Source organism: Lepidochelys kempii, chromosome 21 (assembly GCF_965140285.1).
Source record: "Lepidochelys kempii isolate rLepKem1 chromosome 21, rLepKem1.hap1, whole genome shotgun sequence".
Lineage (NCBI taxonomy): Eukaryota > Metazoa > Chordata > Testudines > Cheloniidae > Lepidochelys > Lepidochelys kempii.
The window spans coordinates 14,371,246-14,395,775 of record NC_136400.1 but is presented as its reverse complement, the minus strand read 5'-3'; the positions used below and the strand labels follow the sequence as shown (position 1 = coordinate 14,395,775).

Sequence of the window (24,530 nt, the reverse complement as noted above, 5' to 3'; positions counted from 1 at the left end):
TGGAATCTTGTCCAAGGCCTTGCTGTGCGTGCAGAACGCATGGACCGAATCAGCAGAGACACTCACAACTTTCCAATGTCCATTTTATTCTTCATTCTATAAAATGTATAAGTGCAGAAATGTATTACAGGTTATTGATAATACTGATTATTAATCACCTTTGCATTGCTATGTGGGTTAACAGCAAAACCCTTTATGTGTCAAAGTGATTGAATTTAGTCTCCTCTTCAATTGGATGGAATTTTTTATACAAACGCTTATATAAATTGTTAGTATTATTGCTACTTTCTAAATTCCTGAGATATAAAAGCTGAGAAAGTGTTTTCTCTCCCACTTAGTTATAAACGTCCTCCAATCAACAGTGTGTGTTCATCAGCCACAAAGCTATTGGGTGTATTGCAAACATTGTGTCCACTTAAACTGACATCCGCACGCAAGGAAATTTTCTGTAATAGAAAAAAATGAGAGAGAAAAAAAATAACATAAGTTAGCAGAGCTCCACTACTTACTCTGCTCTTTCCCCAGAGTAGCTTCTACAGCCAAGTCCAAGCACCCTGAAATGCATATCACTCCAAAAACTACTTGCCTGCTAAGAAAGCGAAATATTAGTAACTCAAATAGCCCTGAGAGACCCATGAGGAAATAATATGGCATTGTCCAAACTTCTCTCACGGCTGTTCAGGGTGTGAAAGTTTTCACAGCTCAGGAGGGAGATAATCAGCTGATCTATAGGTGACTGCAGGTGCAGACAGAGGTTGCTAGAGATAGGTCGCAAAAGAGTTTTCATTCTAATCCCCTGTTTTCACTAACCAAGAATTTTCTGAAACATTCCTCTCTTGTGCTATTTTCCATGTTATTTCCTGAGCTATGATAGCTCTGCAGCACATATAGGGTATGAAAGTAGTGAAAGCTAATTCTGGTCCCTCAGTAGATATACCTTAGGGATACAGCACAAAGAAAATCTATTGAGTAAGATGGGACCATGTTTACCTTGCTGCTCTTTCAGGGTAGGATCCCAAGACAATCAAAAGAAAGGTGTATTGTTGTAACTAGGCTGGTGGGGCTGAGTTTACCAGCTCTGATATTTGATGAAGGATGTTAATTTTATTTCATGAGTCTCAGGCTATACAAAGCATTGGACACGAACTGCGCCTTACCTGAAAATCACGGATGTAGGTGAGGAAAAAGCTGAGGAAGGAGAAAGCCAGAGACCATTCTGAGATTGTGCTGATGATGTGAACTATGTAGCCCTGTATTGAAGAGAAAATACATCTATGTAGTGAGACTGCTTTTTCAGTCTCTAGTAGTAGAAGGCTTATATTTCTGCCTTTCAAACTCTTTCATAATAGAATGAAATAAGCTGAATTTACCTGGTGTCTGGGAGGAAAGGGTGAAGTATTCTTTCCCCTGAGGGGTGCAGAGATCATAGAATCATAGAAAAACAGAGTTGGAAGGGACCTCAGGAGGCCATCTAGTCCAACCCCCTGCCCAGAGCAGGACCAATCCCAACTAAGTCATCCCAGCCAGGGCTTTGTCAAGCCTGACCTTAAAAACGTCTAAGGAAGGGGATTCCACCACCTCCCTAGGTAACGCATTCTGGTGTTTCACCACCCTCCTAGTGAAAAAGTTTTTCCTAATATCCAACCTAAATCTTCCCAACTGCAACTTGAGACCATTATTCCTTGTCCTGTCATCTGCTATCACTGAGAATAGTCAAGATCCATCCTCTTTGGATCCATCTTTCAGGTAGTTAAAAGCAGCTATCAAATCCCCCCTCATTCTTCGCTTCCGTAGACTAAACAATCTCAGTTCCCTCAGCCTCTCCTCATAAGTCACGTGTTCCAGATCTCTAATAATTTTTGTTGCTCTTCACTGGACCCTCTCCAATTTTTGCACATCCTTCTTGTAGTGTGGGGCCCAAAACTGGACGCAGTACTCCAGATGAGGCCTCACCAGTGTCGAATAGAGGGGAATGATCACGTCCCTCGATCTGCTGGCAATGCCCCTACGTATACAGCCCAAAATGCCATTGGCCTTCTTGGCAACAAGGGCACACTGTTGACTCATATCCAGCTTCTCGTCCACTGTCACCCCTAGGTCCTCCTCTGCAGAACTGCTGCCTAGCCATTCGGTCCCTAGTCTGTAGCGGTGCATTGGATTTTTCCGTCCTAAGTGCAAGACTCTGCACTTGTCCTTGTTGAACCTCATCAGATTTCTTTTGGCCCAATCCTCCAATTTTTCTAGGGCCCTCTGTATCCTATCCCTACCCTCCAGCGTATCTACCTCTCCTCCCAGTTTAGTGTCATCTGCAAACTTGCTGAGGGTGCAATCCACACCATCCTCCAGATCATTAATGAAGATATTGAACAAAACCGGCCCCAGGACTGACCCTTGGGGCACTCCACTTGATACCGGCTGCCAACTAGACATGGAGCCATTGATCACTACTCATTGATCCCGACAATCTAGCCAACTTTCTACCCACCTTGTAGTGCATCCATCCAGCCCATACTTCTTTAACTTGCTGACAAGAATACTGTGGGAGACCGTGTCAAAAGCTTTGCTAAAGTCGAGGAATAACATGTCCACTGCTTTCCCTTCATCCACAGAACCAGTTATCTAATCATAGAAGGCAATTAGATTAGTCAGGCATGACTTTGCCTTGGTGAATCCATGCTGACTGTTCCTGATCACTTTCCTCTTGTCTAAGTGCTTCAGAATTGATTCCTTGAGGACATGCTCCATGATTTTTCCGGGGACTGAGGTGAAGCTGACCGGCCTGTAGTTCCCAGGATCCTCCTCCTTCCCTTTTTTAAAGATGGGCACTACACTAGCCTTTTTCCAGTCTTCCGGGACTTCCCTGGATCGCCATGATTTTTCAAAGATAATGGCCAATGGCTCTGCAATCACATCCGCCAATTCCTTTAGCACTCTCGGATGCAATGCATCCGGCCCCATGGACTTGTGCATGTCCAGTTTTTCTAAATAGTCCCGAATCACTTCTTCCTTCACAGAGGGCTGGCCACCTCCTCCCCGTGCTGTGCTGCCCAGTGCAGTAGTCTGGGAGCTGACCTTGTTCGTGAAGACAGAGGCAAAAAAAGCATTGAGTACATTAGCTTTTTCCACATCCTCTGTCACTAGGTTGCCTCCCTCATTCAGTAAGGGGCCCACACTTTCCTTGGCTTTCTTCTTATTGCCAACATACCTGAAGAAACCCTTCTTGTTACTCTTAACATCCCTCGCTAGCTGCAACTCCAGGTGTGATTTAGCCTTCCTGATTTCATTCCTACATGCCCGAGCAATATTTATATATTCATCCCTGGTCATTTGTCCAATCTTCCACTTCTTGTAAGCCTCTTTTTTGTGTTTAAGATCAGCAAGGATTTCACTGTTAAGCCAAGCTGGTCGCTTAGCCATATTTACTATTCTTTCTACACATCGGGATGGTTTCTCCCTGTAACCTCAATAAGGATTCTTTAAAATACAGCCAGCTCTCCTGGACTCCTTTCCCCCTCATGTTATTCTCCCAGGGGATCTTGCCCATCAGTTCCCTGAGGGAGTCAAAGTCTGCTTTTCTGAAGTCCAGGGTCCGTATTCTGCTGCTTTCCTTTCTTACTTGTGTCAGGATCCTGAACTCAACCATCTCATGGTCACTGCCTCCCAGGTTCCCATCCACTTTTGCTTCCCCTAATAATTCTTCCCGGTTTGTGAGTAGCAGGTCAAGAACAGCTCCGCCCCTAGTTGGTTCCTCCAGCACTTGCACCAAGAAATTGTCCCCTACAGTTTCCAAAATCTTCCTGGATTGTCTGTGCACCACTGTATTGCTCTCCCAGCAGATATCAGGATGACTGAAGTCGCCCATGAGAACGAGGGCGTGCGATCTAGTAGCTTCTGCGAGTTGCCGGAAGAAAGCCTCGTCCACCTCATCCCCCTGGTCCGGTGGTCTATAGCAGACTCCCACCACGACATCACCCTTGTTGCTCACGCTTCTAAAGCGTCATGTGCAGATGGATGACAGCTCCTAACTCACTATTTTTTGGAACTCATGTACCTTGTACACATTGCTTCTAATGTATATTGGGGGCTAGATTGTTGCTTTACTACATAATGGCCTCTAAAGGTCAACTAACAAAGTATAGCTACATCACATGTAGCTTTGACTTGCCCACTTTCCTCTCTTCTTCCCTCTTTTGTCCCCTGCTCTTCCCTCTTTCTCCATTCATAGAATCATAGAATATCAGGGTTAGAAGGGACCTCAGGAGGTCATCTAGTCCAACCCCCTGCTCAAAGCAGGACCAATCCCCAAAGTTTGCCCCAGATCCCTAAATGGCCCCCTCAAGGATTGAACTCATAACCTTGGGTTTAGCAGGCCAATGCTCAAACCACTGAGCTATCCCTGCCCCCACCCTGATTTTTCCTATTAATCTCTCATACCCACTTCAGTAACCCACCAAACAGCAATGAACACACAGGCTTCATCTTCAATGCAAAATGCTACCATGTTAAAATGTGACCGTAAAGAATCTTGTTGGCTGACAATTCTGATCATAACTTTGTGGTGAGCGAAGACAAAGCAGGTCATGTACAGCACAGCAGCTGCTAGTCATTAAACCTGTACTTTTACCAATGGTTACAGAGCCTGTACCTAATAACTTCTTTAAGTTCTTTTCACTGTAGTAATCCTCACAACGTCCTTCATTCATTAACACTTCTCAAGGTTTCTAGTCTAATTTAGGGCTTGATTCTGCAACCCTTACTTGTACTGAGTAGCAACTGGGCAAGCCATCTCATATTTGCTCAAACAGCAAAAGTTCATTTGTTCCATCTACTGAAAATGTTTTATGGTAATTCTCAGTTGTTCATGCATTTGTCTATATTTGCAACTGAAGGTCATCGAAAGCATGGGAGAGATGTACACTTTGATTTAAAGGAAAACTGTAGATGCAACAGTGAGAAATTAAGCACAGAAAAGCAAATACAGGAAATTTGGAAACAGTTTGTTAAATGATCAGTCTTTACTTTGTCCCCTTACACCTATGAATTAACATGGTTTCTGAATAAAACTTAAGAGTTAGTGAGAAACACACAAGAAAGTAGCAGCAGCTCTTGTGTTCTCCCCTTCGGCCCCTCTTATTCTCCAAGGATAAGCAAACTTCCATCCCCTCACCATTGTGATCCAGGCAATCCAGCAGCCTGGGCATTCCCATCAGTTAGAAAGTCTGCATTAGCCTTCATACATGGAACACTTTCTCCAATGCTAAATGGACACACTGTCCTTTATGGAATTGTCCTACCTTTTCCTCCCCGCTCTCAAAATCAGACTTACTTTCTCCTGTGGGTTCCAGTGCAGCTTCTGTACTAGGTCAGTTCCATACAGGCCACTGTACAAAAGGACCGAAGAAACAAACACTAGAGAAACAAGGTAAGGAAGATGCAAGATGCTAAATGGCAAATTTGGAAAGAATGTTCCAGTTAAAGTCTAGACTAAGTTTCACCCTGCGGCCAGGTATCTACATAAATGGATGGGACCTTGGGCTCTGAAATGCCAAGATAAGACGTGTTTACCATAATGAACAGTAACCTTGAGGTGAAACAGAAAGTTACTCTTTGCAACAAAAGTGTAGTTTCTTACCCCATAACTAGGGCCCTACCAAATTCATGGTCCATTCTGGCCAATTTCACAGCCATAGGATTTGAAAATTAGTCAATTTCACTTTTTCAGATGTTTACATCTGAAATTCATGGTGGTGTAACTGTGGGGGTCCTGACCCAAAAGGGGGTCATGGGGCAGTTGCAAAGCTGGTGTGGGGAGTCACGGGATTGCCATCCTCACTTCTGTGCTGGGCTCTGAAGGCAGCAGCCATTGAGCTTAGGGTAGCTGGAAGAAGCTCCCGGAGGTGGCGGTGAGTGTGATCTCCCCTATCCGCTGGGAATGCCTCAGCCAGGGGCTCCTAGTTGTTAGTCCAGGCCAGTGGCAGATTAATGCATGGGCCCGTGCCCAGGGGCCCCAGCCAATTTGCGGGCCCCTTGGAAAAATGGGCACCCTGAGCCCTGGTGGGAGCCGTGGAAACAAAAGCCCAAAGTCTGACTCCCTACTGAGCTGGGGAAGGACAGGACTTGCTCTTCCCCTGCACGGCTGCTCTTGGGCAGAGATCAGATGCACCTCCAGGTACCTCCTCTGGCTGCAGGAAGCTCCGGGTCTGCGCTGCCTCTGGAGATGGGTCTGATCTCCCCACCGATAACTGAGATTCTTAGTCAATGAATTCCTTCAGTCCTTAAAAAAATAATTAATGGGGTGGGAACAGTGAATCAGTGGAAGTTGTGGTGGTGGGGAATCACATGGCTGCTGTTTGGATGACAGCACAGCACAAGTGGGAAGGGGTAGATTTATGGATTCTAAGACCAGAAAGGACAATTGTGATCAAGTCTGACTTCATGTATAACACAGACTATAGGACTTCTTGAACTAATTGCTGTTTGAACTAGCACAGATCTTTTAGAAAAACATCAAAACTTGATTTAAAAACTTCCAGTGATGAAGAATCCAGCACAATCCTTAGTAAGTTGTTCCAATGGCTAACTGCCCTTGTTGTTAACTTGTTCCTTACTTCTAGTCTGAATTTGTCCAGCTTCAATTTCCAGCCACTGGATATTGTTATATTTTTGTCTCTTAGACTGAAGAGCCCTCTTATCAGTTTGTTCTTCCCCATGCAATTATTTAAACTATAATCAAGTCACCCTTTGTTAAGCTAAACAGTTTGAGCTCCTTGAGCCTAGCGCTGAAAACATTGTTTGCAATCCTTTCATCTTTTTCTTCGCTCTCTTCTGAACCCTCTCCAATTAATCAACATCCTTCTTGAACTGTGGACACCAACAGGGGACACAGTATTGCAGTAGTGGTTGCAAGACCATTTACAGAAGTAATAAAACCTCCCTACTCAATATTCTCATTTATACATCCAAAGATCTCATGAGCCTTTTTGGCTACAACACTGCACTAAGAACTCATGTTCAGCTGATTGTCCAGGTGTCTTTCAGTCACTGCTTCCCATGCTGTAGGGGCCCTGATGCTGTATGGCCACCTTCTGGGGTCTAGATGTATGACTTTCTATGGAGTTCTGTTAACACAAGCTATCTACTTGCAATCACTTTACAAAGCAGTCCAGATCGCTCTATATCCGCAACCTGTCCTCTTCATTATTTACCACTCTCCCCAATCTTCATCTGCAAACTTTATCAGTAATTTTGTGTTCTTCCAAGTCATTAACTAAAAATATTAAATAGTGTGGGGCTCTGAACGAAACCCTGGAGGACGCCAGTTGATATACACCTGCTCAATGATGATTCCCCATTTATAATTACATTTTGAGACCTGCCAGCCAGTTTTTAATCTGTTTAATGTGAGCCATGTTGATTTTGGACTCTTGTAGTTTCTTATCAAAATGTAGTGCACTACCCTGTCAAGTCAAGGTACATTACATCAACTTCAGCTCCTTTAAAACTCTTGGGTGCAAGTTAATCACACCAGATAATTTTTAAAATGTCTAGCTTTAGTAGTTGCTCTCTAACATCCTCCTTAATCACAATTGGAATGGAGAGTATTTCATCACCATATGATATATTTATATCACCTGACTTTTCCCCAAATACAGAACAGAAATATTTATTGAACACTTTTACCTTTTCAGTTTCTTTTTGACAGGTCAACCATGTCCAGCTAGTAATGGACCAATACCATTGTTAGGAACAAAAGGAATCCTATACTTAAGGATAATAAGGTGATTAACGCTGCTGGCCATAGATTACTCCTTTTGCTTCCCTTACCAATTTTCTACAATTCATAGTATTAATATAATTCAGAAGCTATCAACTTGCCCTTTCTTCCATTTTGTGGGTGGATGAGAGTTATTTTAAATAGCTACTTTCACTTCCCATCTATACTAGATTGGCTAGTGGTTTTTGTTTTTTTTAATCCAGTATGGCCTTTTCTTTAGTGTGGCTCTTTGGGTATCTAGTAAAATGTTCTTAAATAGTTCCCAATTATCCATTATTTTTTGGTTTAAATCCTTTGTCAACTGGTTTGGCTCATACTTATTTTCAGCTTTGTGAAACTGGCCCTTTTAAAAACACCAAATGTATATAGAGTCCAAACCAGTATTATATATTTGCACATAACAAGTGATCAAGTCATGATTACTTGTACCTAAGCTACTGCTAATTTTTAGTTCTGTGATCAGTTCCTATTTTTTGTCCTGTGATCTTGTGCATTCTGTACTAGTTTACATTTTGAAATGGATTTAAGATGTATCTTAACCTAGAGCACACTTCCATACTCTAAATGAAAGACGACAAAAGACCCTACAAGTTTCTTTGCACATTTTTCACAAACTTACTCTATTTTATGATCTAGCTTGTACTACTAGTATTACTTGTATTTCACAACAAAGGATACTGCTTGCTATGCTTGATCCACACCAGAGTAACACGATCACTCGGATCCAAAAAATTTTTGGCTGCATCATGTAGGAAAGAATAGTCTGAACCAGTATGTAAATGGCTCCTATTCCAAACGTTAGACAGGCTCCAACTACGTGCATATAAAACAGAGTATATTTCTAGATGGAAAGACAGATATAAATAAAATATAATATGTACATAAAATATACAGAACACAATTTAGCTTATTGCAGTGCTGATAGCTCCACTCTATCAAAGCTCAGACAATTTATTTCTGTAAAAGCTTTGCCTGCAGCTGCCATCACCTCTAACTGTGATCTCCTCACATCTCTCAAGTTAAGCAGTGCTGGGACAGAGTCAGTACTTCGATGGGAGACCTTCAAAGGAAATCCACACGTGGGTTAGCAGTAATTCAGCAGCTGCCAACTCTCTGTCAGTACATGTTGTCATGGAGCAATTGGCTGCCGGAGGGCCAGTCTTTCAGATGAAACATAAAACTAAGGTCTTGGCCACTTGCGGTCCTTAAAGTTCCTGTGACACTTTACTCAAGAGCAGAGATTTTAATAAACTGGCCAGAACAGCAGGGCTTTTAGTTTGTTGCGATAACTTTTAGTTAGTTAGTGCAATAACTAGAGCTATGTTAACAGTTCATGGACTTGAGCATAACAGCATGAACTTCTTTTGTTTTTTAAAACAACCCTTGTTTTTAGTTACCTAGGGGTGGGGGGGCTCATCACCATGGAAGAATAAAAGCTTTTACTCAGCTTTCATTGGCCACATACTTCTTATAATAGTGTTGTTGTTAAGCTTAACCCTCCAACACTCAGTGTTCTCAATTAAACTAGTTCATCTGTCATCACTTCCCATCATTCGGACACAAAAAACTCAGTGTCAAGTCACAGATTCTCATTTAATAATGAAAAGATGACAAACTGACTCCTAGGATGGCTGTGTGAAATACAGCCTTAATGAGACTGGTCTGTAAATAACTGAACAGTACTAGCAAAAAGGAAGTGGAGGAATTATTCAGGAGGTTTGAAGCAAGTAAAATGAGAATAGGCCCATCAGACAATGGAATAATATCATGATGAGAATAGTACCAGTAACCTGCACGTACACAGAGTCTTCCATCTGAGGATCAAACTATTTTTTTTTATGAAAAAACTGACCCTTACATGTCCTTTGTGGGTAAGTATTCACATTTCCATTTTACAGATGAGAAAGCCAAGGCACAGAATTCAAAGCTGACCTTTTCAAAAAGGCCACTGATTTTTGGGTTCCCAACTTGAGAGGCTTGGGGCCTGACTTTGAGTTGCACAGCACTTGCAGCTCCACTTCAAGCCACTAGGCACTGCAGGTGCTCAGCACTTTTGTAAATGATGCACAAAGTGTGTCAAGTTGGACACACACAACTGTCAAGTCGCCTGTAGTCAGTAACCACTCTTGAAAATCTGGCTGTATGCTACTTGTCCAAGGAGGCCTGTAGTTTAATGACAAGAAATCATCAAGGTCCTGTCACAAGATGTATTCAGAGAAAACGGGGATACAACACTGAAGCTGGATAAAGGAAGCCCTGCGATTACGCAGATGAGGGCAGGGATCAGGGATTAGACGGCCTATTAACCCCTTCTATCCTAACATCTAAGTTTATGAACACAACAGGATCACACAATACAGGCTAAAACCTAGTGGTTCTGGTTCTACTCTGAAAAGTGACTCTGTAAAAATGGACTCATGGGGTTCTCTGTTTGTGTCTCAATCACTTTAGATGAAATTGGCTCAGTGTATGAGTCCTTCCTGACTGCCAGTTCTGCACACTCAAACCAGCTGGAGTCACTTGTCCATCACCACCAGTAATAAAGTAAACGGATAAATTTCACCTTACTCCCTCTTAGGTATGTTCGCTCTTCAATTCTAACAGGGGTTAAGAACAATAAAAGCTTGGCATTAAAACCAGCAGTGGCTCCTTTGAATAAGAAAGGGTCACTTCTACTTATTTTAGAGGTAGAACGGAATCACACCTTAAGTAGAATACATACTTCAAAATGTAACAGTAACAAACTGTAAAAGATGGAATCGACTCGACTATTATCAAAGAAACACAGGGTTTCCCATAGAAAATCAGATTGTGGAGGCACTCAGACAAGTGTTTTGTCTTTGGACAGTGACCAGTTCCTGGTGCTGAGAAGGAAGGTAGGGAAAAAAATGCACCTGACTGACTGTGCATGATCGATTCCTCCTCGCTCCGCAGATCATCTTATGCCCTAAACCCTGAGACTGGGTTCCCCTTATTTCAGCGACATAACTGCAGATGAGATTAATGGTAATGAAATCATCCAGGCCCTTACGAAATCTGGCCACGTATTTAATCAAACGCCAATAAATTCCCAAGGCTGACTCTGCACCTGTACTGTAGAAATCAGAATTTAAATTGTGCGCTGCTATACTGCCATCCCGTGGTCAAATATGTTTTTCTGTATTGACAGTGTAGAGATCAACAGAGAAATTTTCTTTGGGCTCGTCTGCACAGGAAAATTGACCTGCGTAGCTATAGCACAATAAGTATTCAATTATTCTGCTCTTGCTATACCTGTCAATTTTTCCTTGCAGACGAACCTTTGGCCTCTCACATGTACCCATCTGGGCAGAGTTCTACGAGACAGCATCCACTGACACCCTCAACAGTTTCTGCATCGACCACTATCTGGGGTTCTCTGCTTGGTGTCCCCCTCTGGAATCCTTTTGCTCACCCTTTGATCTTACTCCTCTTTCTGCCCCCTCTTGATTTATCTTCTGTAGTTAGTGGAATCGAATTTCTTTTTTTGGCTCCTTCCTTTTTCTGTGGGATCCTCCTTGCCAGCACTGGTAGTCAAATACGCTAATAAGCATAGCTGCCAAGTTCTGGTTTGTACCATGTGCCATTTTATGTGTAGTATTTAATTAACTAACTTGCAAATAACCCTAAATTTAGGCTTAGTCAAACACATCATCCCTTGATCATTGGTGCGGTTAGGACATGGAGCTGAATAAAACCTGGCATCTCTAGCCATGGTAGGTGAGTGGGCACAGGGAAGAAGGAGTAGCTAGATGGGTGCTTGCTGGGATGTCAAGAAGTGCTGGGCCTGTGGAAGGATAGGAAGTGCTAAAGCCCCTGGGGGCGGCTGGGGACAGTGGGTGCTGGGGCTCCCAGTGGACAGGGGCTATGTGTTATAGATCATGTGGTACAACTGGATTTGGGGGAAGAGAGGAGGCTGGAGCCTGAGGCCAGTATCAAGCTCCTCACCTTGTGTTTCTGCTCCCACCACATGCTCTCGCCACCTCCTGGCTTCTCATTCCTGGCCCTAATCCAGCAGGGGAAGGAGGCACCTGGATCCTTGCTCAGCAGGCATTGCAGCTGCCAAAAAGCTGCATAACTGCAGGCAAATGCCAGCATCCTTTTGGCAGATCCGCTGGATGCAAGAGACTCCAACTGAGACGCGGACGTGCATGACATGGCTGCCAAATGCATGACTGTTGCCATCAGACAGTGACACCCAGAAGCTTTGCATATGGCGTTTCTTGCTTGTGGTGTGAATATTTAAAAGGTTATCAGTTTGAGAGAGGGAAAACTTTGAAAAGGAAGATAATGTTGTAGAGAAAAATAGACAGTTGAGAGACAGGAGAAGGACAGAGGTTACTAGGGCTTGTAATTCGTCCAAAAATGTCTTGTTTTGAAAGAAAACATACATAAAGGACCTGTTTTTCAGAGGTGGTGCGCACCCAGAGCTATAACTTAAGTCAGTGGGGGCTCATCACCTCTGAAATCTGGTCCAAAATACTGAATTGTCCTTCCACTATAACATCCAGAAAACTGCAGACAGAACACAAACCTGGAAGTTGGCAATAATGCAAAGTCCAAAGCAGCTTATCATTCCGAGTGTAAAGCCAGCCTTATTTAATCTGGCGATCTTGAGTTCTCCTGGACTCAGAGCATACACTTGTTTATAGCGAACATACACAGTGGCAATACCTGTGAACAAACAATCCAAATGCAGTGAGGCTTACGTAAACAAGGAAACTATTCTTGTCTACTGTAAGGTGATATGAGAGACAGAGGTCATTATTTAAAAACTACATTAAGGTGTGGTCTACACTAATGAAGGAAGTCAATCTAAATTACGCTAGTTAAATTACGTAAATCATTTAACTTAAGTCGACGTAGCTTAGATCGACTTACAGCGGTGTCTACGCTGCACTATGTTGATGGGAGATGCTCTCCTGTTGATATAGCTTCCACCTCTCGAGGAGGTGGAGTACTGAAATCAACAGGAGAGCGCTCTGCCATCGACTTATCATGTCTTCACCAGACCCAGTAAATCGAAGCTGCTGCATCGATCACAGCAATGCTGATTTAGCGACTAGTGAAGACAAGCCCTAAGAGAGCAAAGTGAGGAACTCAAGCCAGGAAATGAAGTGAAGTGACAGAAATGCAAATATCTTCTGATAAAGGCATGTAGTGTTTGTGATCCCAGATTAGATTAAACTGATTTTTAAAGACATATGAGAGTCCACTTCCCCGATGATGTCACTACTGGGCACAGTTAAGGTTATGGACATGTCATAAATGTGCATTTTCATACCTTAACATGTCTTGATTTCTTTTAAGCTTAACCTTAGCTATGACAGGTTTCAGAGTAGCAGCCGTGTTAGCCTGTATCCATAAAAAGAAAAGGAGTACTTGTGGCACCTTAGAGTTTCCTGCACTAATAAATGCTTGGTTTGGGGATAATTACAACAGTCCTGTAATGCATTTCACCCTAAATAACTGATCTGTACTCTCAGCCTCACTCTCTTAATGTAGCTTTTGTCTGGGAATTATGGGTAATTTAGTAATAATGAAACTATAAGTAAGGCATTACTTATAAATAAGTAACTTAGCGCTCCTGTTTAATAATTTGTATTCCAGAAGTGTTTACAATGTACTAGAGGTCATTTTAACTACTTACCTAAGAAAGTGGAAATATTTAACATAATCCCAAATAAGCATCTTTCAGGAGGTATTGTCCCTGTGTCACTGTAAGAAAAACAGTATAAGAAATACGGTTCTCCGTCATGTACTGTAAATTCCCACCACAGAAATGCATCTTTATAAGAGGAGGAAAGGAAAGGAGAAACAGGGTCATGAACCATTCAAAGCAGTTTCACCTATTTTGTTGTACACTATTTAAGCAATTTACTGTGCTAATTTCTAGGGCTGCAGAAGCCAACATGACTGCCTTTTTGTTATGGGCACAATGGTTTTAGAACAGGAACAATATGTACAAACCAACATAGCTATCCTCTTTGTTTATGTTAATTCTACATCAAAAGTTAAAAGACAGTTAAGGCTGTAAAATGATGCACTCTGAAGTCTGGAAAGGCCAAAGTTAAGGTTCCAACTGGACATATAGATTACAATACAGATTTTAATTACATAATCACTCATTTTTCAAAGGACACTTGCATCATTTAGTGTGCAGGCTGGACTGTATACAGTAAATGCGGGAGCTGTTCATTATTTTTTATCTTTAAGTGTTCAACATGTGGTCCCATATGTTATTCACTGCACACAACCAAACATCTGCCTGATTCACTATAAACAAGGCAGACTTGCAGAGTTAAATTTTTACCCTTATAAATGAGGGTCAAGATATTCAAAAATGACTAATAGGTTGGGAGCCTCCATTTTTGGGTGTCCAACTTGAAATACTTTAATGGGGCCTCACTTTCTAAAGTGGATGCTCAGCACTTTCTGAAAAAAGGGCTCCTTTAAAGTGTCTCAAATTTGGCTCTCAAAATCTCAGGAAAATCTTGCCTGATATTTCTGTATCTCCACTGCACCACGGTGGAACTCTGAGTAAATCTATCAGGAGATCGAAAAAGCAGCAGCATTAATCATAACAAAGGGAAAGATTGGGCATTAAGCCCGCAGGCAGGCTGGTGTCTCAAACCCTAAGGGTGAAGCTGCCATACCCACATAAGTAAGAAGAAATGTTAGAAAGGAGAATTTTAAAGAGATTAAACAATGAGTGAAAAGTTCTCACTGCTAATTTAACCTGTAAAGCCCCAGTGCAAAGGCTTTACAGTGCAAAGGCTTTACAAAGCCCAGCATAAGGCCTAGGAACTGTTTACATCCCTTTAAACCCTATTCTGAGGACCCAAGAAGGAATTAAGTGGCAAATAGCCCTGGGGCTGGCTTTCTGCATGGGGTGAATCTCATTTTATATGACTAACAACGTTATAAAACAGCAGCTAAAAATTCTGTTTTGTTTTTTTTAAAAAAAGCCTGAATCAGAAGGTAACACTGAAATCCTGGCCTAAGTGAGAGTAAACCACATGACACAGAAGAGCACTAAACTAAGGAATATGAGAGATTAGATCTAAATATACATTCTGGAACTCACAGAAAGCTAATTGTCCCTAGGTTTTGTGCTGGAAAGATAGAATTTTTTGTAATTTGCACAAAACATGATACCTTTTCTGATATGGGCAGTTACAGCTCATCTCTAGCAGCTCAATAGCCAATGGACCAATTTGTGAAGGCTGCCAGTCCTTCCACCAAATGGAGGAGAAATTAGAGAGGGAAGATGATGGTAGGTCCAGCCATCTGAAGGAGGACAGTAGCAGAGGCACATGCAGACCCTTAGTACTTCCAGAGAGATGTTAAATTCTGTGACTGTGCTTGGTTAGCAGAACTAAGAATTACTCACGGTTGTCTATGACCCTGCACCAGCAACTGATTTAAGTTAAAAAACATGTTAAAACCAAAGAGGAAAAAGCCTACGTTTCAAATGAAAAAGCCATATTGTCAAGGAACAGGGGTTCCCAATCTCAAGATTGCAAGGGAGGGGAGAAGGTTGTAACCATCCGGCCCTTCCCGTATGGCTAGAAAGGAGGGTGTGTCTGGGTGAGTCCAAACACAGAAGAGGCTGAGAACTGGCGTCATAGAACAAGAACTCTGGATTCAGATATTTATTCTATGACTCTGTGCCTCCAATTACCCAACATCTCTAGCGATCACTAAAATACCCAGTGATATTGTGATGACATTAACATAAGCCATGAAAACTTTAAAATGTAAATGTTTGTGTTCAAAAAATTAAACTAAATTAAATTACCAAGACAAGTATTGATGTTTTTGTTTTAAATATCTTCTTAGTTTAATGTTAGAACTGCTAATCCCAAAACTATACATTTTAAACTACAATTTTTAAAAGGTTAGGGGAAACATTTGCGCAAAAAAGAAAGGCCAGTTCTGGCATGAATACTGTGGTATTGTTAACAGTGCAACAGTTAAGAGTTTTACTGACCTGATGTAGGGCACCAAAGGGTCAATGTGACGTAGAAGGATTGCGGTAATGTATGAAAATATGAAAGAAGCGGCTGACCAAACAACCAAAGCCGAAGGCAAGAAACAGAGGCCTTGCTGGAACCACCACATTGCAGCACTGTTTCACAAATCCAAACGCTGTGAAGAATCGAATAGGCAAAAAATCTTTGGTTTTGTCTCAGTGGTTTTCTCTTCTTGAAGCCAAAGTGGCAACTGTGTTAACATGCAGTCTCCATGCGCTTCCTGTTATAAACAGCCACAGTAAGAGAAGACAAATTGGATTTAGTCAGTGCCACTGAAAGCACAACACGACGCTTACAGGAAGTCACTGCCCTTACAACCCATAAGTAACTTTAAAGTGAAAAGCAGAAACTTCTTTTGGAAACTTTCATTCTGCAACTCACAGAAGAAAACTAGAGAAGAAACTCACTGATGTCATTTTGTCTGCTTCCACATGTGTCTGCTTCCACAGCTGTGTCAGGAGAGCCACTATGTTGTGATTCTTCGACTCTTTTTGTGCATAAAACCTCTTCAAGGTTAAGCTCCAGGGATCAGGGAGGATAGTGAGTGCAGTGAGTACAGAATATGCCTCAGTGACAGTTTTACCAACAGAGGAAACGAAAGGTTCTACAACTGCCATTAACAACAAATTGGGCATATTTACAAAGTGACCTGACGATACAGAAATATTAGTAACTCTTGCACTTTTTGAGCACCTTCTATCTGAAGCTCTCCAGACACTTTACAATCTCACACTTAAATCAGTAAATATGTGCATAGATTTCTTTTGGCAAGAACTGGCTGCTGCCATCCAGGACCCTCAGAGACAACCACCACCTAATCCAGCTGGAGAGGAAGTTCCACTTACACACTGAGTTAGTTAAGTACCTCATGCTGCGTTTATACACCTATCCGGTTTTGAACATCGGAGCCTCAGAGCGAGGTTACCCTTCATACAGAGCAAGATGTACAGGCACAATGTGTAGCTGTGTCACCCCCACAAGAGCACAGGGAAGGAACCGTAACTCCTTCCTTGCCGCTGGGGGGGAAATAGTTTGCTACTGGCTCCAACCTGGAAACTAAGAATAGAGCCCAGTTCTACAAAATCACGGTCTTGTGCTTTAACCACAAGGCCAGTCTTACATTTGAGAAACAAAGGTCACAGAAACTGGTTAAGCTTAGTGGATGTAAGGGTCCAAAGAGATGAAAGATTGGAGACTGTGAACAGAGCAAGGGATAGGACAAAGAAGACGAGGAGAAGTGAGCAATGTAGAGAGAGTGGTGATCAGAGAGAGGTCAAAGACAGAACCCTCAGAAAAGAGCAGGGCCAGATGATGAATAAGGCAGTGCAGAGTTAGTCCACAGCTGGACTGGAAATACAACATTCAAACTAACCAGAATGAGGGTGGTCAGTTGCAGGGACAGGAATAGAGAGAGCCAGTCATCAAAGTACAGGAACAGAGACTGAGGGAGCCAGAGTGATGGAGGATCCCATGGAGGGGGAGAGAGAGACTAGACAGATAGGAAGGGGAGGTACGGGAAGAGAGAATCTGAAAGTGATGAGGAGGGTCCTCCTCTCTAGCCAGTGGATGGGGAAGTGAGAGAAGAAACTAGATTCCAAGAAAAGAGCAGAAGGCGAGTCAGAGAGGGAGAGATGGGTGTCAGAGTGAGGAATTGGGAGATAAAGTGGGAGGTCTCATCCCTGTGTTATCTCTGAGCCTGCTTGAGTGTAATGAGTCATCAGTTACCTACAGCGTTCAGCCAACCCACAGGCGAGATCCCACCAGGTGATCTCAAGGAAGGTACATAGGCTCCTGGGAAGCAGCCTCTCTAGTCTGCTCAATGTCACTACTTGTCTGGGAACACTGCCCTTACTGCGGCTCCTGCTCTAGTCTGTACCTGTTTCCCAGCTAGCCCACCCCAATTCCAGCCTGCATCTGCTCCTGCCTCAGCTGTGAACTCTGACAGATAATAGACTGACAGGAAGTGGAGTAGTAGGAGGAAGGAGAACAGGGGGTGGCAGGCAAAGAGTCCAAAGGGCAAGCATAAAGGCAGGAGAAAGAGCAGGAACAGAAGAAGGATATGAAGAGAAGAAAAAATATAGTCCAGAGCTGACAACCTCCTCCATGTTCCAGAGGGCTGGAGAATTTATTCTATCCAGATTACCCTTCTGATATGAATTGATCCAACCCCTATGAGACAGGCCAGACATATACCTTCATCTTACCCACTCTTTGCATACTGCCCTGAAATCCCAGAGTATCCCATTTCCCTCAGTGATGTCTTTATTCTGACCTTTCCCCATGGACGGGTGTAGGATTTGTGTGGAGGCCATGCTTGACAGCACATGGCTGCCAGGTATCCCTCCCTCAGCTACTTCCCTGAGGTTGGTCACTAATTTAAGTACTCTTGCTCCTTTGCCCCCTCAGTCTGGGTCTTACATGCTACACCAGCACCAATCCTCTGTCCACCACTTGCTGATAAATTTGGGGACGTCTTCAAGTATGGGGTGTAGATTCTAAGCATAACCAGCTGCCATTAATCAGGCTCTGGAACTCTCTTGACATGAGACAGAAACCTACTTTGTACTTGCTAAAACCTGAAGAGCGGGTGTGGGTTACATCATACAACAAAAACAAAACAAATACAACAAAAAGGCAGATGTATTTTGCTATGATGCATGACAGTCTCTAGCATGGAAGTGGAAGGTGGATGGGGATGCAGAGGCAGAATTAAGGTAGGGTGGGAATCTGAAGTGCCCATGTACTAACTTTCTGGCATTTAATATTTCATTTTCAAGCTATTAATAAAATAACACTAGCACTTTCATGAACTTCCATTATAGGATTGCTGTCAGAGTCTTAAAAGAGCAACACTCCGATGCAGAAACTACAGAACCTGAACCACCAAAAAAGAAAATCAACCTTCTGTTAGTGGCATCTGCCTCAGATGATGAAAATGAACGTGCGTTGGTCTGCACTGCTTTGGATCATTATTGAGCAGAACCTGTCATCAGCATGGAAACATGTCCTCTGGACAGTTAGGTTAGGCTAAAAAATCCCAAAACAGGTAAAAACAATTCTACATTTGTAAGTTCAACTTTCACGATTAAGAGATTGCACCACAGTACTTGTAAGAGGTGAACTGAAAAATACTATTTCTTTTGTTTATCTTTTTACAGTGCGAATATTTGTACTAAAAAATAATATCAAGTGAGCTTTACTTTGTATTCTGATTTGTAACTGAAATCAATATATTTGAAAATGCAGAAAACATCCAAAAATATTTAAATAAATGGTATTCGATTATTAACAGTGCGATTAAAACTGTGATTAATTGTGATTATTTTTTAATCTCCCGATTAATTATTTTAAACCTTTGACAGACCTAATTGGAAGTGTTATCAGAACACATAAAGAAAAGTGTCAATATAACAGGACAGTAAGATGTCAAATAAGGGGTTTAGGCTTATAGATTTTAAGGCCAGAAGTGACCATTAATCACCCAGTCTGACCTCCTGCATCACACAAGCTATACAATTTCACCACTAATTCAACGCTGCCAACTGTTCTGATTTTACTGAGGATTTTCTTAAAGCCCCTCCCCCAAAAGCCATGTCACTATACTAGAATCTCAGCTTTCATTTTTTAAAATTAAAGTAATTTTCTGCCTTTGTGAAAAACAAACTTGAAAACAAGAGCTTTGAAGACTCAAATACCATACATAAAAAGAACCCAGGATTCACTATTTTTAAAAGTCTTTGGCTTAAAAGTCACAACTCAGTATGTTTAAGTGTTGTACCTGCGTGGTTAGAAATATAGTCATAACTTTCACACCAGTGGCAAATAAGCACAAACTCTACACACAGGTTCTTATGAGAAATTGAAGAATGTCATAAGTAAAATTTGAGCTTTATTAAGATAGTTTGAGCATAGCAAAAATACTAATGTACAAATCCACATAAAAGATAAGTCGGAAATAAGACTATACAACTCTGTCTGAGAAACAGCTTGTGAGATACAATACTGAACTCCTGTTCAGAAATGTAACTGTCTCCAAAGGAAAAGAATCCTGTTAAATGTAAGGTACTTTAATTTACAAAAAGAACAGGAGGACTTGTGGCACCTTAGAGACTAACCAATTTATTAGAGCATGAGCTTTCGTGAGCTACAGCTCGCTTCATCGGATGCACCTGTAACTCACGAAAGCTGATGCTCAAATAAATTGGTTAGTCTCTAAGGTGCCACACGTCCTCCTGTTCTTTTTGCGAATACAGACTAACACGGCTGCTACTCTGAAACCTACTTTAATTTAGTTACCAACTTTAGCGAGCAGAGAATTTGTCATAAAAAAGTTAAAAAGAACAGGAGGACGTGTGGCACCTTAGAGACTAACCAATTTATTAGAGTATAAGCTTTCGCAAGCTACAGCTCACTTCATCACTTCATGTCGTTTGCTACTGGCTCCAACCAGGAAGCTAAGACTAGAGCCCAGTTCTACAAAATCATGGTCTTGTGCTTTAACCACAAGGCCAGTCTTACATTTGAGAAACAAAGAACACAGAAACTGGTTAAGCCTAGTAGATGTAAGGGTCCAAAGAGATGAAGTGATGAAGTGAGCTGTAGCTCACAAAAGCTCATGCTCTAATAAATTTGTTAGTCTCTAAGGTGCCACAAGTCCTCCTTTTCTTTTTACGGATACAGACTAACACGGCTGTAACTAACTCTGAAACCATAAAAAAGTTAGTTATTGTATACTGGACTATTAAAGCAACTAAATCAGCAGACATATACAAGAAGTGACAAACATACAAAATTCTGTAGATCTAGCTAAAGGCATAGAAAAGATGATATGATGTACTGTAGTATTTGAGAAACATGATGATGTAATCAACTATATCACAATGCAATACTCACAGCTTCAACTTTGGAATTTCCTGACTTGGCATGCTTAACTGTGCAATATCAGTTTGACTAATGTATTTATTTAATCTATGCATAAGGTCACTGTAATATTAAGATGTAGCACAAGGTCAGACTGTCTGAAGAATGGCAAGGATGTACATGAAAGCATACAGGTGACAGTCCATATAATTGTGCTTTTGTGAACATCCAAAGCCAGGATTCTGTGTACAAAATTAATTCACAGTAGCAACTTCCTGTGCTTAGAAAAGCCTTGCATATTTTGTCCACCAAGCACCCCTTCTCAACTCTTTCAAATTTCTCTTTAAAACTCACTTCTAAAAATTCTTCTACTCTCCCATGGCCCCTCACCTAGACAGCTGCCCTGTGTCCTGCCTCTTTTTTTTTAAATTGTCTAATTAAGGACCGTATTGTGCAATTGGAGCTACGTGGGCAGATGCTCGTGTATAGGTAGGCCCTGCACAGTGTAAACAGAGAAGGAAGTGTGTCTTCACTTTATCTGTAAAGTGCGGTGTACATTTATGGTATTGTATAAATGATTATTAACAATTTACTCTATGAAGATGTCCTATTACCTTCTATGTAAAGAATTATGTAAACAAATACTTTAACACCCTTGCTACGTCATAATCATAGAATCATAGACTATCAGGGTTGGAAGGTACCTCAGGAGGTCACCTAGTCCAACCCCCTGCTCAAAGCCCTAAGCCCCAACTAAATCATCCCAGCCAGGGCTTTGTCAAGCCTGACCTTAAAAACTTCTAAGGAAGGAGATTCCACCACCTCCCTAGGTAACACATTCCAGTGTTTCACCACTCTCCTAGTGAAAAAGTTTTTCCTAATATCCAACTTAAGCCTCCCCAACTGCAACTTGAGACCATTACTCCTTGTTCTGTCAACTGCTACCACTGAGAACAGTCGAGATCCACCCTCTTTGGAACCCTCTTTCAGGTAGTTGAAAGCAGCTATCAAATCCCCCCTCATTCTCTTCCGCAGACTAAACAATCCCAGTTCCCTCAGCCTCTCCTCATAACTCATGTGTTCCAGTCCCCTATCCATTTTTGTTGCCCTCCGCTGGACATTTTCCAATTTTTCCACATCCTTCTTGTAGTGTGGGGGCCAAAACTGGACACAGTACTCCAGATGAGGCCTCACCAATGTCGAATAGAGGGGAACAATCACGTCCCTCGATCTGCTGGCAATGCCCCTACTTATACAGCCCAAAATGCCATTGGCCTTCTTGGCAACAAGGGCACACTGTTGACTCATACCAGCTTCTCGTCCACTGTAACCCCTAAGTCCTTTTCTGCACAACTGCTGCTTAGCCATTCGGTCCCTAGTCTGTAGCGGTGCATGGGATTCTTCAGTCCTAAGTGCAGGACTCTGCCCTAGTCCTTGCTGAACCTCATCAGATTTCTTTTGGCCCAATTCTCTAATTTGTCTAGGTCCCTCTGTATCCTATCCCTATCCTCCAGCGTATCTACCTCTCCTCCCAGTTTAGTGTCATCCGCAAACTTGCTGAGGGTGCAATCCACACCATCCTCTAGATCATTTATGAAGATATTGAACAAAACCGGCCCCAGGACCGACTCTTGGGGCACTCCACTTGATCCCAGCTGCCAACTAGACATGGAGCCATTGATCACTACTCGTTGAGCCCGACAATCTAGCCAACTTTCTATCCACCTTATAGTCCATTCATCCAGCCCATACTTCTTTAACTTGCTGGCAAGAATACTGTGGGAGACCGTGTCAAAAGCTTTGCTAAAGTCAAGGAACAACATGTCCACTGCTTTCCCCTCATCCACAGAGCCAGTTATCTCGTCATAGAAGGCAATTAGATTAGTCAGGCATGACTTGCCCTTGGTGAATCCATGTTGACTGTTCCTGATCACTTTCCTCTCCTCAAAGTGCTTCAAAATTGATTCCTTGAGGACCTGATCCATGATTTTTCCAGAGACTGAGGTGAGGCTGACTGGCCTGTAGTTCCCAGGATTCTCCTTCTTCCCTTTTTTAAAGATGGGCACTATATTGCCAACTGGTCTAGATAGTCACAAATGTAGGCGTCTTTATTCCTGATGTATTTAACTATTTAAAAATACTTATCTCAGTCTCTGGCTCTTTATTTCCATTTTCTTAAGGAGTTTTTTTTAGCCTTCTGTTGGATAGAATATATTAAAGCACTTAATTTCTCTCTCCCTCTTGCATTATTTATCAAGTGTAATTATAGGTAATTATCAGGACTAGGCAAGGACTAGTAAAGATGCTTTTAAATGAAATCTGAAAAAAGGCAGAACTGGAGAGGAGAGAACTCCCACAACTGCAGGGGTAAAACAGTGGGGTGAAGGGGGCAGAGATGAGGTGGGGGGAATCAATAGGCTGGAGAAAGTCAATGAAGAGCTTAAAAACCTGAAAACTCCTTTGAAGACAGGTGTGATGTGGTTTTGTTTCTTCCAATGTGTGTGGTGTGCAGGAACATTCTGCACATGATTAAGTAGAGAGATCTAGGACTTTATGAGGCTATGGAAAAGGGATTTTGTAATAATAAAGATGAGAGGCTGTAATAGTTGCTTAGATGGACTGTATTGCAGAGTAAACAGAAATCCCAACAGCAGCTGTGAAAGAAGGAAAATTCTGAGGTAAGGATGACATCCAGGAATACAGGAGTTAAATGAAAGATACAGCATGACCCCCTCAGGAAGGGATAGGAGATGAACGAAAATGAGCTCTATCTGAGATAAGTATTTCCATCCCTGAGACATTGTGTTGAAGCAAGCAGGCACACATTACTTTGTTAAGACAAGCACAAAGAACGGAGAGGGTGGAGTCATTAGATGTGTCAAAAAGGTTCACTTGAGTATTGTATCGTCAGGGTAAAAGTTAAAGGTAAAGCTAAGGTGACTAAAAAGGAGGAGGCGGGGTGGAAAGCCCAGAGAAACACGGAGTAAGCCTGGAGATACACACCACAAAGTCTGACCTGAGCCAGGCTGAAGGGAAGATTTTAAAAGGGGCTGGACAGTGGTGAAGCTTTAGAAAGGCGATCCCAAAGGAAAAAGCACCAGTAAAGTAAGCAGGAAGGGTGAGGGGCTCTGGAAGGGGCGGGATAACACCAGGACGGAGAGAATCAGCGGGGAAGGGTAACAGGAGGCAGGAAGAGAGTCAGTGGGACAGGGCAGGAAGGGGCGTGGGGGGCTGGATCAGGACAATGGGAGGTGTAAAGGGAAGAGTTAGTGGGGCAGGTCAGTGGCGGGAGGGGGTGGGGGGCTGGAGGCGGGCAGGGGAGGTGTGAGGGCAGTGGACTGGAGGGAGGTGGGGGGCGGGAAGTGGGGGGAAGGGATACGGGGGGATCAGGGCAGTGTCGGGGGGTGGGGGGTGGGGGCGGGGCAGTGCGGAGAGGGGGATCGGGGCAGTGTCGGGGGGTGGGGGGTGGGGGCGGGGCAGTGTCGGGGGGTGGGGGGTGGGGCGGGGCAGTGCGGAGAGGGGAGATCGGGGCAGTGTCGGGGGGGGTGGGGGATGGGGGCGGGGCAGTGTAGGGATGAGGGGGGCAGGGCGGACTCGGACCCGGCTCGGTGCCTGTCAGACCCCGAGGGGAGCGCGCGCTCTCCCCCCCCCCCCGCCCCCCGCGCTGCGCGTGCCTCACCTCGGGCTCTCCTGCCTCACCCCCATGGCCTCTCCGCACCCGGCAGCGCGCGCACGGCAGTGAGCCCGGGCCGCGCGCGCCACACGCCCAGCCCCGCGCGCTCCCGAGCCGGGCTCCCACACCCACCTCCCAGCGCGCGCTCCCGAGTCACCCCTCCCCCCCC

The 24,530-nt window shown here is 43.1% G+C and overlaps 2 protein-coding genes across 6 annotated transcripts in view; one reads left to right on the top strand and one right to left on the bottom strand.

Annotated features, from left to right (window-relative positions):
* The window catches only part of CEPT1 (choline/ethanolamine phosphotransferase 1), a 78,875-nt gene that overhangs the window by 5,463 nt on the left and 48,882 nt on the right, over positions 1-24,530 (top strand). The window contains exon 2 of one of the 2 annotated variants that reach the window (XM_073319812.2): positions 18,651-18,874. The gene's annotated coding sequence lies outside the window, so the exon portion shown is untranslated. Of the gene's footprint in view, positions 1-18,650; positions 18,875-23,680; positions 23,794-24,530 lie in introns of those variants that run through there. The other variant, XM_073319813.2, reaches the window with a different exon arrangement.
* DRAM2 (DNA damage regulated autophagy modulator 2) lies at positions 66-24,530 on the bottom strand. Of its 4 annotated transcripts, none has more exons than XM_073319820.2 (10): positions 24,368-24,523; positions 15,786-16,048; positions 13,443-13,510; positions 12,327-12,466; positions 8,453-8,615; positions 5,327-5,409; positions 2,486-2,619; positions 1,371-1,407; positions 1,158-1,250; positions 66-446 (listed from the first exon to the last, which is right to left on the bottom strand). In XM_073319820.2, the coding sequence occupies exons 2-10, from the start codon at positions 15,914-15,916 to the stop codon at positions 339-341; spliced, it is 957 nt and encodes a 318-aa protein (XP_073175921.1). In that variant the 5' UTR covers positions 15,917-16,048; positions 24,368-24,523; the 3' UTR covers positions 66-338. The 4 variants fall into 4 exon arrangements, with proteins under 4 accessions (XP_073175921.1, XP_073175922.1, XP_073175923.1 ...); XM_073319821.2 differs by lacking the exon at positions 24,368-24,523 and adding an exon at positions 16,236-19,937; XM_073319822.2 differs by lacking the exons at positions 1,371-1,407; positions 2,486-2,619 and having other exon boundaries at positions 24,368-24,521.